The 13253-nt window shown below is 38.2% G+C and overlaps 1 protein-coding gene across 4 annotated transcripts in view; it reads right to left on the reverse strand.

Moving 5' to 3' along the window:
- Positions 1–13253, reverse strand: part of PROM1 (prominin 1) — a 67295-nt gene that overhangs the window by 27028 nt on the left and 27014 nt on the right. For 2 of the 4 annotated variants that reach the window (XM_074587632.1, XM_074587630.1), the window contains exons 4-7: positions 11372–11398; positions 9652–9857; positions 3218–3338; positions 733–796 (exon numbers count right to left, since the gene is read on the reverse strand). In XM_074587632.1, the coding sequence (XP_074443733.1) occupies positions 733–796; positions 3218–3338; positions 9652–9857; positions 11372–11398 (418 nt within the window). The remainder of the gene's footprint in view (positions 1–732; positions 797–3217; positions 3339–9651; positions 9858–11371; positions 11399–13253) is intronic. The other 2 variants (XM_074587633.1, XM_074587631.1) reach the window with 1 other exon arrangement.

Consider the following 13253-nt stretch of genomic DNA (forward strand, 5'->3'; position numbering starts at 1 on the left):
TCTTGAATTCTAATCTGCACTGAATACAGTCAGCCCTTTCTATTATTATGATTTTTGTAAAGTGATGCTTAAATTAAAAATAAAAAATAAAAAAAAAAATCAGTGGTTCGGTTGTTTCTGTTTCCTGAGAGCTTTAAAAGGTGACGCCTCATATTGTAACTGCGCTGAAGGGGAAAGCGCAGCAGTTGTAATTCGAGTTTTATCTCCTGCTCTTCAACTGCTCATTCTGAAACGGCAAATACGTTAAGCAGCTTTAGAAAGAAGATAAGCTTATACCTCAACTTCTAGCTGAGTAGAGGACAAAGGTATAACAACAAAAATAAACAAATACGGAGATTTCTCGCTCAGTGGAACCATCACAACAGCTAGTAGCTCTGTTCCTTGACATTTCACTCCACTGTTAAAAACTGAGGAATAATACTCTAAAAAAACATTAACTATTAGTGGTTACTGAACTATAAAAAAGAAAATAAAATATTAGCCTGACTTACTGTATAAGCAATTTAATAAAAGATTTTTATTTCAGGAAATAATACGCATTACATGTGCTCCAAGACATTTTATGTGAAGTGAATCTCAGGTTTTAGTCTCATTTACCACTAAGAACAGCACTTTTGCTTGAAAACCATATTCTCATAAATAAAATTTCACTTTGCATTATGAGCTATTTATATCACCTTATTGAAATCTTTAAATACACATCACTAACTCCCTTTAAATCAAAGTACTTACTATTTAGGTCAGAGAGTGCTTTATCCTTAGTTGTGTTGTACTGGCTCACCAAGTAGTCAATTTGCTGAAAAGACGATGATAAAAAAAAAAATATTGAAATGACTGGTAAAAAGTAATGTTTTTAAATAATAAGTCAACCTGCCACTTTGAAACAATCAAAATATTTGTGCGAACCCCCGAAATCCTGGCATTCTACTGTTTTCAGTTAGTATAAGACATGTCTAACTGGGAAATCTACTTAATTGGAACATGTCTGGGGTAAATGATTCAGCTTAAAAGTGTTAAGTAGCAGGAACTGTGGCCTTATGAAGGCTTCCAGTTGGTGAGGCCAATAAGGTTTTGCATGTCTTCATCTCTGTTATTTGATTTTCTAGTGGCACTAGTTCCTCCTTTATGGAGAGACACGCAGCAAGTTGATGGGGTGATAATTTGGAAGGAATTCACCCATCAGACTGGCTCATATCTGGGCAGCCTCTCAGACCTTCTCTTGTGGAAAGGAGCTGGCTGGCTTAATGCAAATGGTTTTCTTTACCCCCAGGTGGATTTGGCCCAGTCACAACTTGGGCTCTACCAAGACATCGTAAGAATAAGAAGCAGCAACTTAGTTACAACCAGATCCTGGGTGAACACCATCAAAGCATCATTCCAAGTGGAAATCTCACTATACTAATTTTGAAAAGACATTAAATAACCTTCATTCATTTCTGCGTGTTTAAAAATAATGCACTACAAATCCTACGCCAACTCAGTTAAAGTAATGTAAAGGCTCACATACTTGACAAATGGGGTTCCAACTTTAAACGTGACTTATATGTGTACCAAAGCATATCTGACTTGCAGTCTCAAACTTTCCGTGGAGTAAATAAAAAATAACAGACAAAAAACCACCCTCAAACCAACCTATCAATCATACGGCAGTGGATATAATTAAATGACAAAGTATGAGGCAAACCTCCTTTTCCTAAAAGAGGAAAAAAATTTGAGAGTTTCTTAGTAAGAAGGCTGTAGGTATATTTTTGTTTCTTTGTTTGTTTTGTCTTCCTAGGCTAACCTGAGGACTAAAATTTTGCAGGGCTACAAGTTTTTGCATTGTCTCCAGCAATGTCACATACTAAAGACGATTCTGTATGTGTTACCACTCAATACTCATAGTCTGCAAATCTTCTACGACATGAACTCTTAACATGTGACTTCTTTTAGAAATCCTATTATGTACCATACACCTCATACTGATGAGTCAAGGACATCAGTTAGGATTTCAGAGCTTTATAGACAATTAATTGGATTCTACAACTTCTTGAAGAAGCTGAAGTCCTTCTCCTATCCTCAAAAAAATTCTTACATGGGTATCATGTATACATGCACATGTGTATCTTCTCTGACAAAACGACTTAGAAGATGTATCTGATGACTACATCATTAAGTATCATGAAGTCTAGAAAATAAAAATTAATAGTCTTGCACAGAAACTGAAAACCTACTATCTGAGACTTCGAGGAATCCCTGGCATGAGTGTTCAAATCTTGACACTTTTAAATTCAGTAATTCATGTGGTTTTATTAACTTTTTAGCTAGTGTCTATTTTTTTTCCCCTCTATTAATATAGTTACTTCTACGAAAACCAGCTCATTGGTCATGGGAGCCCAGAGTTACTGTGACTGGGAGGCTACCGCACTCGTGGATCCCACATAATGGTGTGAACTCCATTTATCTAATTTATCAGTCACATGCAAGTAAAACAGATTAATTAAACTAAATTTAATTAATTAAAATTAATGAAAGCCAAGATAATAGGACTGTTGGACTTCTCCTAATCCATGAAGAACTGAAATTTGTACATAGGAAAGTTTACAAGTCTTCCTTACTAGCATTTCTATTTTTTTCAATGCAAAAAAGACATGAAGAGGACTGCTTTGGGTACTTGAAGGAGAAGGAGAAAGGGGAGAATCTTTCCTGTTCAGTATGGCACAATATGACACTAGTTTAAAGAAAAAAAACAGTCAAAAATAATTCTGGAAAACAAGTTTTTGTAGCTCACTCCCAGAACACGTACAAGTTAAGTTCAAAATACAAGGAAACAGGAAACAGCAAAAACGAATCCAAGTTTTCATGTAATATCCTTTTTTTTTTTTATATGTATTCCTTTTAAAGCCATATTTTTTTCAAATGATTCACCTTCTGCTAGCGATCTGCACTAGTTCAGTGGGAGGAAAAGGGCCTACAAGCATCGTTGCAGCATAGCACAGCTCAAAAGTTGCTCAAAGAATGCTGATCCATCAGGATAACTCCCAAACATTTACTGCTATGTGAAAATGTCTTACCTTGCATCATTTATTCTAATTCATGAGACTGACACACAAAGAATAAACAAAATACTGCAAGTATGATTTATACCAAATAGAAAGAAACAATTATTTTCTGCAATACTTCTTACTTCCACCTCTTCCCTCCCACCCCCATTCCCCATAAGCAAAAAATTCTTTACCGCTGGAGTATCATTAAGGAAAATTTTCAGATCCTTAAAATTACTGTTAACCAGTTTCTTTGCTCCTCGGACTTGGTTAGTTAAATGCTGGTTGGCAGCATATGCACAGAGCACTCCAACACTATAAAAAATACAGATAACAGATATTTCTTTATTAGTGTAAATGCCCATTCTGACATAAAACAGAACCAAAAAATTACAGGAAAAAAAAAAGTCAACATCATCAAAACGGTGGTTTCCATAGATTTACACATTCTTTTTCTTACTACAAGTTCTCACATGCACCACGAGGCGGAGCAGAGGAATTAGCCATAAGGGCTGATATTGTACTACTAATGCAAAAAAAAATAAGTTCAGAACTTCAGAAGTTATTAACATACAGGTACCTATCCATTTGCATTGATACTGTCAGAAAATGTATATAGTATAGTAGTAAATTGTATGAGACTTAGAAATGTTAGTCTCTTTTACAAGTATCATTAACCTTTACACAGCAAATGCTCAGAAAACATCTGTAAAAAGAAATATTTTACATTTGAAAATGACAGCAGCATGTACTCATAATGGCCCAATTTATTTACATAATTGCACAGATCTTTTAAAAGCACAAGAATAGTCCCTATTAATGCTAAAATAATATATAAGCATTTCCTGGTAGTAAAATAAAAAGTGAAAAGTGAGCAAGATTTCTATTCAGCACTGATGCTGATTATTTTCTATTTGATCATTCCCCACTGTAAAACTCTAATTACAGCATGGCAGATCTGCACAAACAGTAAGTAAAAAAGGCAATTAAAAAAATCCCATGAGAGGCTTCAAAAACTCTCTCATGATCCTTAGATTTTTGTTTAGTTTAGGTGTAAAATAGACTTAAAAAGAAGGATGACTTTTTGGTTTTAAACGTCTCACATTCACAACAGCTAACCCTTCCAACAAGCACCAGAAAAACCAAGAGTAAGCACCAAAGTGGTAATAGCCTCAAAAGCACGCCAACTACAAACCCGCTTGATGGGTTAAGCGCTAACTTTCTGCAGATTTAACCACTAGGCTCAACCCAGGCATGACACATCCCCAAAGGGCAAACGCTGCCTAGAGGCTGCAGTCAGGTGCATTACAGGGAATTTCTCTGGATGGCACACAGATGGCAAGTATAATTCTTGCTCCAAAGAATGTATTTTCAAAGGAAGCCATAATACAGCCACGTAAATGAGAAATGAGACAGTGGAGAGCAAACGGTACCTAGAATAACATGATTTGCATATCCTGCCAAGACAGGAGCAAACACACTGATGATGCTTGCCTCCTCTTCTCAGTGATCCAAAACCTTCATCTTTATTTTACTTTTCCTGTTTTAACTTTCCCGAAGAAGGCAACGGCTTGTTCTCCCGGTAAAACTGGTCTCAAGTACTAAAATTTTTGCTGCTCTGACAAAGACTCTCAGTAGGAAAATTCTGATTTCAGAGCATGATACAGGGAGAGATGGCAAGACTACTCCCCACAGGTGCTAGTCTACTAGGATTGCTTCAATAACATTTTTCTCAATATCCAAAAAAAAATTCAGAACAGGATGACAGAATTTGACATAAATAGGTTGCTTCTCTACCCAAAGTTTAACAGCTATGTCTTCAAAACTGGCCATTTACTACCTTCCTAGTCATCACTAATGAACAAAGGGACACCAATGTTTATCTTACTATTTATTAAGCTAACAGCAAATGCCATAGTCTTATTTCCACTATGACCAACACTCCAGTAGCCATTATCATCAGCTACCACCCATGGAATGAGAACTCAGAATGCATAAAATGCCAAGAAACAGCAATTTTCAATATAAGGAGACATAAGCAGTTTCATTTTGGACACATGCAATATATTATTTCTTTTCACTCTACAGTGATGGTAACAGTTGTTTGTTTGGGGTTTTTTTGGTGGTTTTTTTTTTGTTTGGTTGGTTTTTGGGTTTTTGTTGTTTTGTTTTTTTAAAATCAGAAGACAAACTATCTCACACTACCAGGAAAAGTAAACATTTGTATGTCACTCTGAGGTTTGGAGTTTATAACAACATCCTTGTTCTTTGGACAGCCATCATCTTTATGTCCTTTCAATGTTACACTCACAGAGCGGAAGGGTCAATTGAAGCTAACAAAACAGTACTTTGTAAGACTTGAGCACAATCATTTTTTCTCTTCAGTCTCCTAAATGGAAGTAGTGGGAGGAAACAAGATACTGGAGATGCTTTAAGCAGACAAGGCACTCTGAACAATTGCGACTACATTCTGAATGTAACTAAACAAATACACAACATAAGCATGGAAAAATCTATTTATTACATAGCTGAGCCTTGAGTCAACATTCAATAAGCAGCTACAAGGACAGAAGCATAAAGCAGGAATAAAAAGGACAAGCCTTTTCTGTAACAGATTAGAGAACTGTTTAAACAGTCTCTTTGGGAGTCAGATATTCCACACTCAATTTCTTGTCGGGTTTCACAGACCAACATAAATGTTACTAATCGAGTTGCAGGGGCGGATCCAAGCTTCTCCTTCAGCTGTGCTTGCAACAGAATTTCAAGTCCCAGAACAGAAACTCTGAACAGATTTACGCACTGGTGAAACACCACCTTCCTCACTACCAGCTAATGAATTTAAGAAATATGGGCTAGAGATTTCTGTCCAATTCTTTCAGATAATGTTGGTTCCCAGGCTCTGAACAACAGGCATTACCAACCTCACAAAGCCAAGAGGGTGCCTACGAAGGCTGCATGAGGTACTTGCTAAGATACCACATATTGTTCCTGTCCTTCAGACTTGTCTTTCCCTACCTTCCTATATAACAACTTAAGTTCTTTCTTGAAGTTGTGGATAACACAAGCTCTCTTGGAAGGACAGAAAACTATGTATTTTTCTATCTAATAGCCAGGACACTTTCTATTACCAGTATTACATTTGGAATTGCAATGTACACTTTCTTAAAAATCCAGTGTCCCTTCCTTTTCTTTATGACGTAGAGGAATTAATGAAATCCCATTTCTTTCACAGAGAAAATGTGTGTTTGCCTAAGCCTGAAGATGACTAGGGTATAAAATGAAATAGCAGTTCTCTGTCCCTAAACTCTCATTTAACCTTTGAGGAAAAGCACGTTGTTGTTTTAATGATAAATTTGGAATATCAAACCCACTCAGCTACCTATTTGATAGATTATTTCTACACCCTGTGGTTTTTAGCAATAGAATCCTACTTTGTATGACAAAATTCTTGTCTAAAACCTGCGAATTATCAAAATACTACATGTATTTCTGACTCAATCTACCAAAAGGAATATATCAAACATAAAATTTATCTACTGGAAATGACACATTTAAGGCCTATTCATTTTAAGATAAACAATTGTGTACATAGTCACAAGATTTCTGACTTGCTTCTTATACCTCTCCTTGAGGAAAGCAGACTTCCCACCTACAGCTCACCTTCAAAGAGCACATCTAGGTAGAACTTTTTTTTTTTTAATAAATAAAATCTGTCATCTTTGTGTTTTCTTTACATACTATTCCAGTAAACTTAGTACTAAAACTTTACCCTAATTACCAGAGCACTGTATCAGTGGACAAGTGAGAAGAAATAATGTTTCTCATGAGTAAAATCTACTAGCTGAAATCTTTTAAAACCTACATTACCAGCATAAACATGTCGGTGTGAACTCGCATGCTCACACACAGAAAAGCCATCCCCTTGTTATTTTCAAGTTCTCTAGAGTTGTTGCCTATATACACATAATCTACTGTAAGCTCTCTGTTCCGCGTCTTCCCCCTACTAATATGCTATGATGCATGTGACCCGTCTTTCCCAGCAAAGGAAAGATAGTTTAGACCTGTTTAAGCCCAAATCCATGCCAAGGACTGGGGGGGGAAAAAAAAAAAAAGGAGAAAAAAAAAAAAGAGGCTCTTGTTTCCTGCTCGTCGAAGTTCTGATCCATTGACCGAGAGAATCCCAGAACAGCTGGCACTGCAAGAGAGATGGAAAGAAGATGCAGAACATACACTTAGATGGTACCTCCTGAAGAAGTCCATCTGCTAGAAATCCTTCACGTTACCTCCAGCAGCTGTCTGCACATACGTTCTGCTAGACAGCCTTTAAAACTAAGCTCCACTGGCAGAGATGTGGGTTCAGGGTACTCTGATGGATGAATGCCTTGCTAAATGCACCTTCTGAAGCAGCGCGGCACTTGGTGAAGGAGTCTATGTCTCCCAACGCCCTGCCAGGTGACTGGAATGCCATATACTCCCAAAGGAGGCCCCCAGTGCTGCATGAACTTTAAACTATACCCAAACAGTAAGAGGACCCACCTTAGTGATTTCATGGCACATCTTGATGTAACCCTGTGCTAGCAGAGGTCGTTCAAGTTTTTGTTCTTTTGGCTCTGTCTGCAAATAGCCATAAGCATTTTACTTGCACAGGACTAAACACTTTTGATTATTGTCACAGTTTACATGTGCAGCTCTGGCACAGTCCTTGAGATGTGTAGTTTTGGGAAGAACCACTACAGATAAATCTTCCACCTAAGCTGAAATTGCATGGTAACTTAGGGGGAAAGTAGAGAATAAATCCAGAAGGAAACTTAGCATAAGAACAGAAACAGCATAAGAAACAATTGTAAGTAAATCTCAGGCTTTCTCCAGATTTTTGTCAGGGCAATGGCTGCCAACAAGACTGTCCTTTTGTGTTTCAGCACAGCAGTAAACAAGCTGGCGTGGGCTTAAATAGATCCAGGCATGGCATCTTGTCTTCTCTTGTGAAAGACGACCCAGGAAGGGCAGCAGAATCTTGCTTTGTACGGAGGCGTACTGGAGACCTGAGCGCCGAGTCAGGCAGAGGTCAGTAATATTAGCCCTGTAAAGTCCTATCTTGCCTTGCACAGCACTCACGGCATTAGAGACTTAGCCGGGGAGTCATATGAGATTATCTCCACCTGTGGAAACCTGCAGACAGAGCTCAGGCCAACTCCTTCCTTAGGGTAAGCATCCAATACTCCTGATGTCTTATACAAAAGGGAAAAAAATGGTAAGTTAAAGAGGCAGTTTCCTCAGTCCTGGAAAGCATGTTACCAGGGATCACTCATCTCCCAGTCATGACCTGGGAAGAAGCATTTTGCCAATGCTGCATATGTTTAATACCACAAGAATAGCTGGCAGCAAAAGCACAAGTTAAAGAGACCAACAAGGGGGACAATTTCTTAATTTCTCAGCTAACAGACAACATTCCCCAGCCATTATAACCAGAACATAGTGTCCTGCAACATGGCGTAAAGATAGCTGGCATGCTCGGTGAGCTACCTTCAGTTTCGGCATGCTGAGAGGTAATGTAGTAACTTACTTTCTTTGAGGCATCATTGTACTATGAACAACTTTTGTCCTGTCATCATGGCAGGGATGCACCTATCACCTACAATACCATTCAGATTTCTGGTCTTCAGAATCCTTAAGTGTCATGTTTGTCAGTGATGCCTGGGAGAAAAGAGCATCTTCCTATACCTGATATCAGCATGGTGTACATTTGAGCATAGACAAGGCCACAATTTGTCATGACAAACAGTAGTAAAAAGAAAAAAAAATATCTAGAATTCAGTGAAGTGACCAAAGTAAGTCCCCCCTGATTGAACAGTCACACAGTACAGGTAATTATTTTTTTTAAATATAATCACAAAATAAGGATAGTGGGCAGGTGAAAATATGAAGACGTTGAAGGAAAGTAAAAAAACCTGAAAGCAAACAATGTATTTTGAAAGCATCTACGGGGAAAAGAAAAGTCTGGATTGTAGTCCCTCATCACCTATTGCACACCCAGCACAGAACAGGAATATGCTCCTAACACTAATACTACAAAAATGTCTCCAAACTCCAGGATTGTAGAGTGAGTGCATGCATGGTTTAAACAACTCAGTGCCCAAAAGAAAACCCACTATTCTGAACTAATAAGAAAATGTGGAGGAGAGTAAATACTGAAGGAGGTCATAAAATTACTTCTCTCACCACTACTACACTATCAAGAGCAAAGCAATATGTTGTACCTCAAGTCCTCTATAGCATAGGAATTGAACATAGGACACAGTATCTTATGTTCATAAGTTTAACGTAACATTCTGCAGTTGCCATTTTGAGACTGGCAAAAACTTCATTTGCCAAATTCAAGCTTGATTTTTATTTTTTTTTTTTGTTTCGCTCCTACATTCTTCTTAAGTGAGTACATAATGACCTGTGGATAGCAATGGTAGCAGCATTTTTATAATGCAGTCACATTTTCTTTAATAAGCAATAATATTACTTAGTCTAATAAAATCATTTCTGCACCTGTAGGCTAATACAGTAACATTAATCGTCTTATGACACTGCAAAATTAGTGCTATACCAAGCTTCATATTGTTCTCTTTATTACACTTGCCTTATTATTAAAGAAGCAACAAAAAGAAATGTTGCAAAACAGCTCCTCTGACAGTCAGCATTTTTCTTCTGTCTTTGATGCATTTCCCCACCACAGTTGTCACAGCAACGACACATACAGAAGCAAAGTCCCACAAGAGGCAGTAACAAAATAAATAGCAATCCCAAGGCTGCGGAGACTATAAAACCGATTTCATAGTAGATGGCCTGTAATTCAGACAAAAATAGTGGTAATAGCAGATATCACACAGTAACTGCAATCAATATAGAGCAAGTAATTAGAAGTCAAACTACAGACTAAACCATCTACTAAGTTATGAGGTTATGGACTTGGTGTATTTTGTCAATAATTGGCAACTTTTCTAACAAAAAGATGCATAACATCGTAGATACTGATAGCTAATAATTATTTAGCTAGAGTATTAACTAGGTAAACTACAAGCGTGAGTGCTAAGAGAGAAATACGCTCACAAGAAACGAATGTGAATTGAGGCAACGGAAATAGGTTAAAAATTAACACATTTGATTTCCTGGACCACATATTTACTATTTCTGACATCTGTTTCCAAAAAGGCTCCACAAATGTCAGAAAGGCTGACTGGATCAACACTTCATCTAGGAGTGGGGAGAGAAGCTTAGCTTGTTCTCCTTTTTAATCAGTTGTGAGCATAAAGATTCGTATGAACCGCAAAGGGAAGTACTTCACTGGATGATCGATTGCAATGGCAGAGGTTTCTCCAAAAACTGCTGAAGTAAAAACTGTTTAGGGACTGGAAAACATGAAGGAGCCGATTTTAAGCTCTCTCAGGTAGAGACGTTTATTCTGCTGCCAAACAGCAAAGCAGCCGCAGCAACTAAAAGGAGGCTTTCAAAAGCTGGAAGGAGTGAAAGGGGACAACGCAATGCTATACCCTGACTAGCTTTTACGCTGGAAGCAGCGCAAGTGCCCCAGGACGGAGAAGCTGGGCCAGGCAGCCCTGGCACAGCCCCACACACAGCCACCTGGCTGCCAGGGGACAAGCCGCGAGCTGGCCATGCCGTTCCCAACGCCTCCCCAACGGGATCGGGCAGCTGTCAGCACGCAGAGGTGGACAGCACGGCACGAGCGTGCCCCAGCAGTCTTTCTTCCCTGATAAATCACTTTTCTACTTTCCCTTCCCAATTTTAGGAGAACTAATTATCACGCTAGTGCTGTGAGTCCTCTGCTGTTTTACCAATCTGCCAGCACAAGGGCAACTTGGCAGCACAAGGATGAAACTGAGGCTGTGTATTGTCCTGCAAAATAAGTTACAATTTCTCACAAGCTATCAATCATGCTCCAGTTCCAGCTTTGCTGATGCCCTTCCCTCACAATCCCTAATTACCAACTGATCCAAATACAGCAACCATCACCACTAGCAGAGTTGCAAATTTCTGACCTAATTACCAATTCTAGGATGAAATCTATTTTATTAACTGCTGGTTAAAAGCCGTTATCCCTTCTGAAGAATACAAACTAGACGCTTGGAAGAAGAACTTGGCTAGAATTTGCAAAAGAATTACCGTTTTCTGGTGAGCTGAACACTTCAGAAATTATTTGATAACATAAGTTTTAAAACAGGTTAGATGGAAAAACACATTTTAAATAACATTAAAAATGGTTACAGATGTTCTAATAGAAGTAGCGCATACAGACATGGTTAGTTGCTTTTCAAAGCTGTACATCTACCATAAGACATTACCTGAAGAGTCAGGACAACATTTTCTGGCTGTGGAAGTCAAAACAAATGGAGAATGTGTATAATGCACAGGCAGCATGCACAAAAACAAATCACGTGAATAATGAATAATTAGCCATGACCAAAACAATTAACAACACAGAAACAATAATAAAAAGACATGAAAGTAAAATAATGCATAGAAGCAACATTAAATAATTACGGAAAATTGTTTACGCTAAAATATATAGCAGATAATTTTTGGTTTCCTTGGTAAGTGAGAGGAATTTAGGGTTTGTCCAAGAAATATTTCCATCTTTAAACAGCAACAGATCAGTTATTTCTACACTGAGCATCTGTTTCATGTAATTCCCAAAACATCTCACAGAACAGAACGCCAGGAATTACATTACTTCGTGGTTTAGCGATTTATTCACAATTTCCACCTGTCATAACTGACCTATGATATTCCTGATTAACTTTTTCTTTTTCAACACTAATTTTATTTTGGCATAAAACCAGCAGTTTTAGTAGCAGTTTGTGGACCTTCACACATTACACACAAAATTCACCCTCACTTTTAACTAATTATGTAGAGGTTTATTTTAAATTATTCAAAAGTAAAAAAAAAAAAAAGGCATTCAAGAAAGACCGAAGATGTCTATTTATCAGGTTCTTAACTGATTTCTTATCTGTAATTTCAGAAAAACACTAAATATTCAATTTAAGGAATTTCAGAAGAACCCAGTTCCTTCTTTGTTTCCATAATGGAAATAGAATTTCTTGCATTTTTTCCCCTTCATCTCTGTACAAGTTTACCGCTGATAATGCTTTTCCCTTTCTCATAAGTAGAAGAGAAAAGGGAAGCGGACAAGCTGAACACAGCAAGACCCCTCAACCCAAAGTCTGATGTGGAAGAATCAGAAATGTTCTCAAGTTTGGGGAAATTTTTCTCAGCATCACGCACATCTTTATGAAACTTCTACTGTACAATATGCTTAAAATGTGCAAAAATCATATTTGGAACTATGCTTTTAATGGGAAGAAAATAAGTGCTTAGCCTCCCTTAAAAATCTGGTACCAAGTATGATTTTGAATTTTTTAAGCAAGGCTGTCTCCCAGCAGAAGTAAAGCAGTGGCAGCAGCAGCAAGCAGGAATCCCCCTGAGCTCAGCTACTGGGCTGGGCTGGCAGATTGCTGGCCCTGACAGGGGACGGAGAGACGTCCATGGTAAGACTCCAACTGGGAACACAGGGACACACAGCACAGAAGTGGGAAGGGGCCTCCTGGGTCACTAATACACTCTACAAATAGGTTTTTTAAAAAAAAAAAAAGATACAGATGAACAACAGCAGAAATTTAACAGGATAAATATCAGAACCAGATTTCCTGTTCTCGCTACTGAAGGACTGTTCCCAACGCTCGGTGAACTAGTAAGTCTTACATGGATGTACACGTGGTCCATTTCTGCCCCTTTGCTTCTGTGATAGCACCATCTTTTGCCCGAAAAGCATTTTTTTCTTCCTGGTGTTTCCTCTCCATATGTATTTGTAAGGAGTAATCACCCCCCTTATCAATTATTTTGCTAAGCTAAATAAACTCTTCCAGTCTCTTCTGAAGACCTGCGTGTTTCCCAGATCATCCTAATACACACCTTCTGAACCCATCCTACTCCGAGTTCATTCTCCCTGAATTTGAGTGATGAAAACCACAGGCAACATTTCTACCTACCTACCCGCAACCCTTCAGTGACATTCACGCTTCCCTGTCCCCACTGGAAACTCCTCCAGGGGCACACCTACAGCCATGCTGGCCTCTTCACAGCTACCTCTCACTGATGCTTCTGTCTTCCGAGGGACTCTCTACTTGTCTTGATAGATTTTGCTTTTCCAAATTTGCTTTAAAG

The sequence above is a fragment of the Larus michahellis genome, chromosome 5 (assembly GCF_964199755.1).
Source record: "Larus michahellis chromosome 5, bLarMic1.1, whole genome shotgun sequence".
In the NCBI taxonomy this organism is placed as follows: domain Eukaryota; kingdom Metazoa; phylum Chordata; class Aves; order Charadriiformes; family Laridae; genus Larus; species Larus michahellis.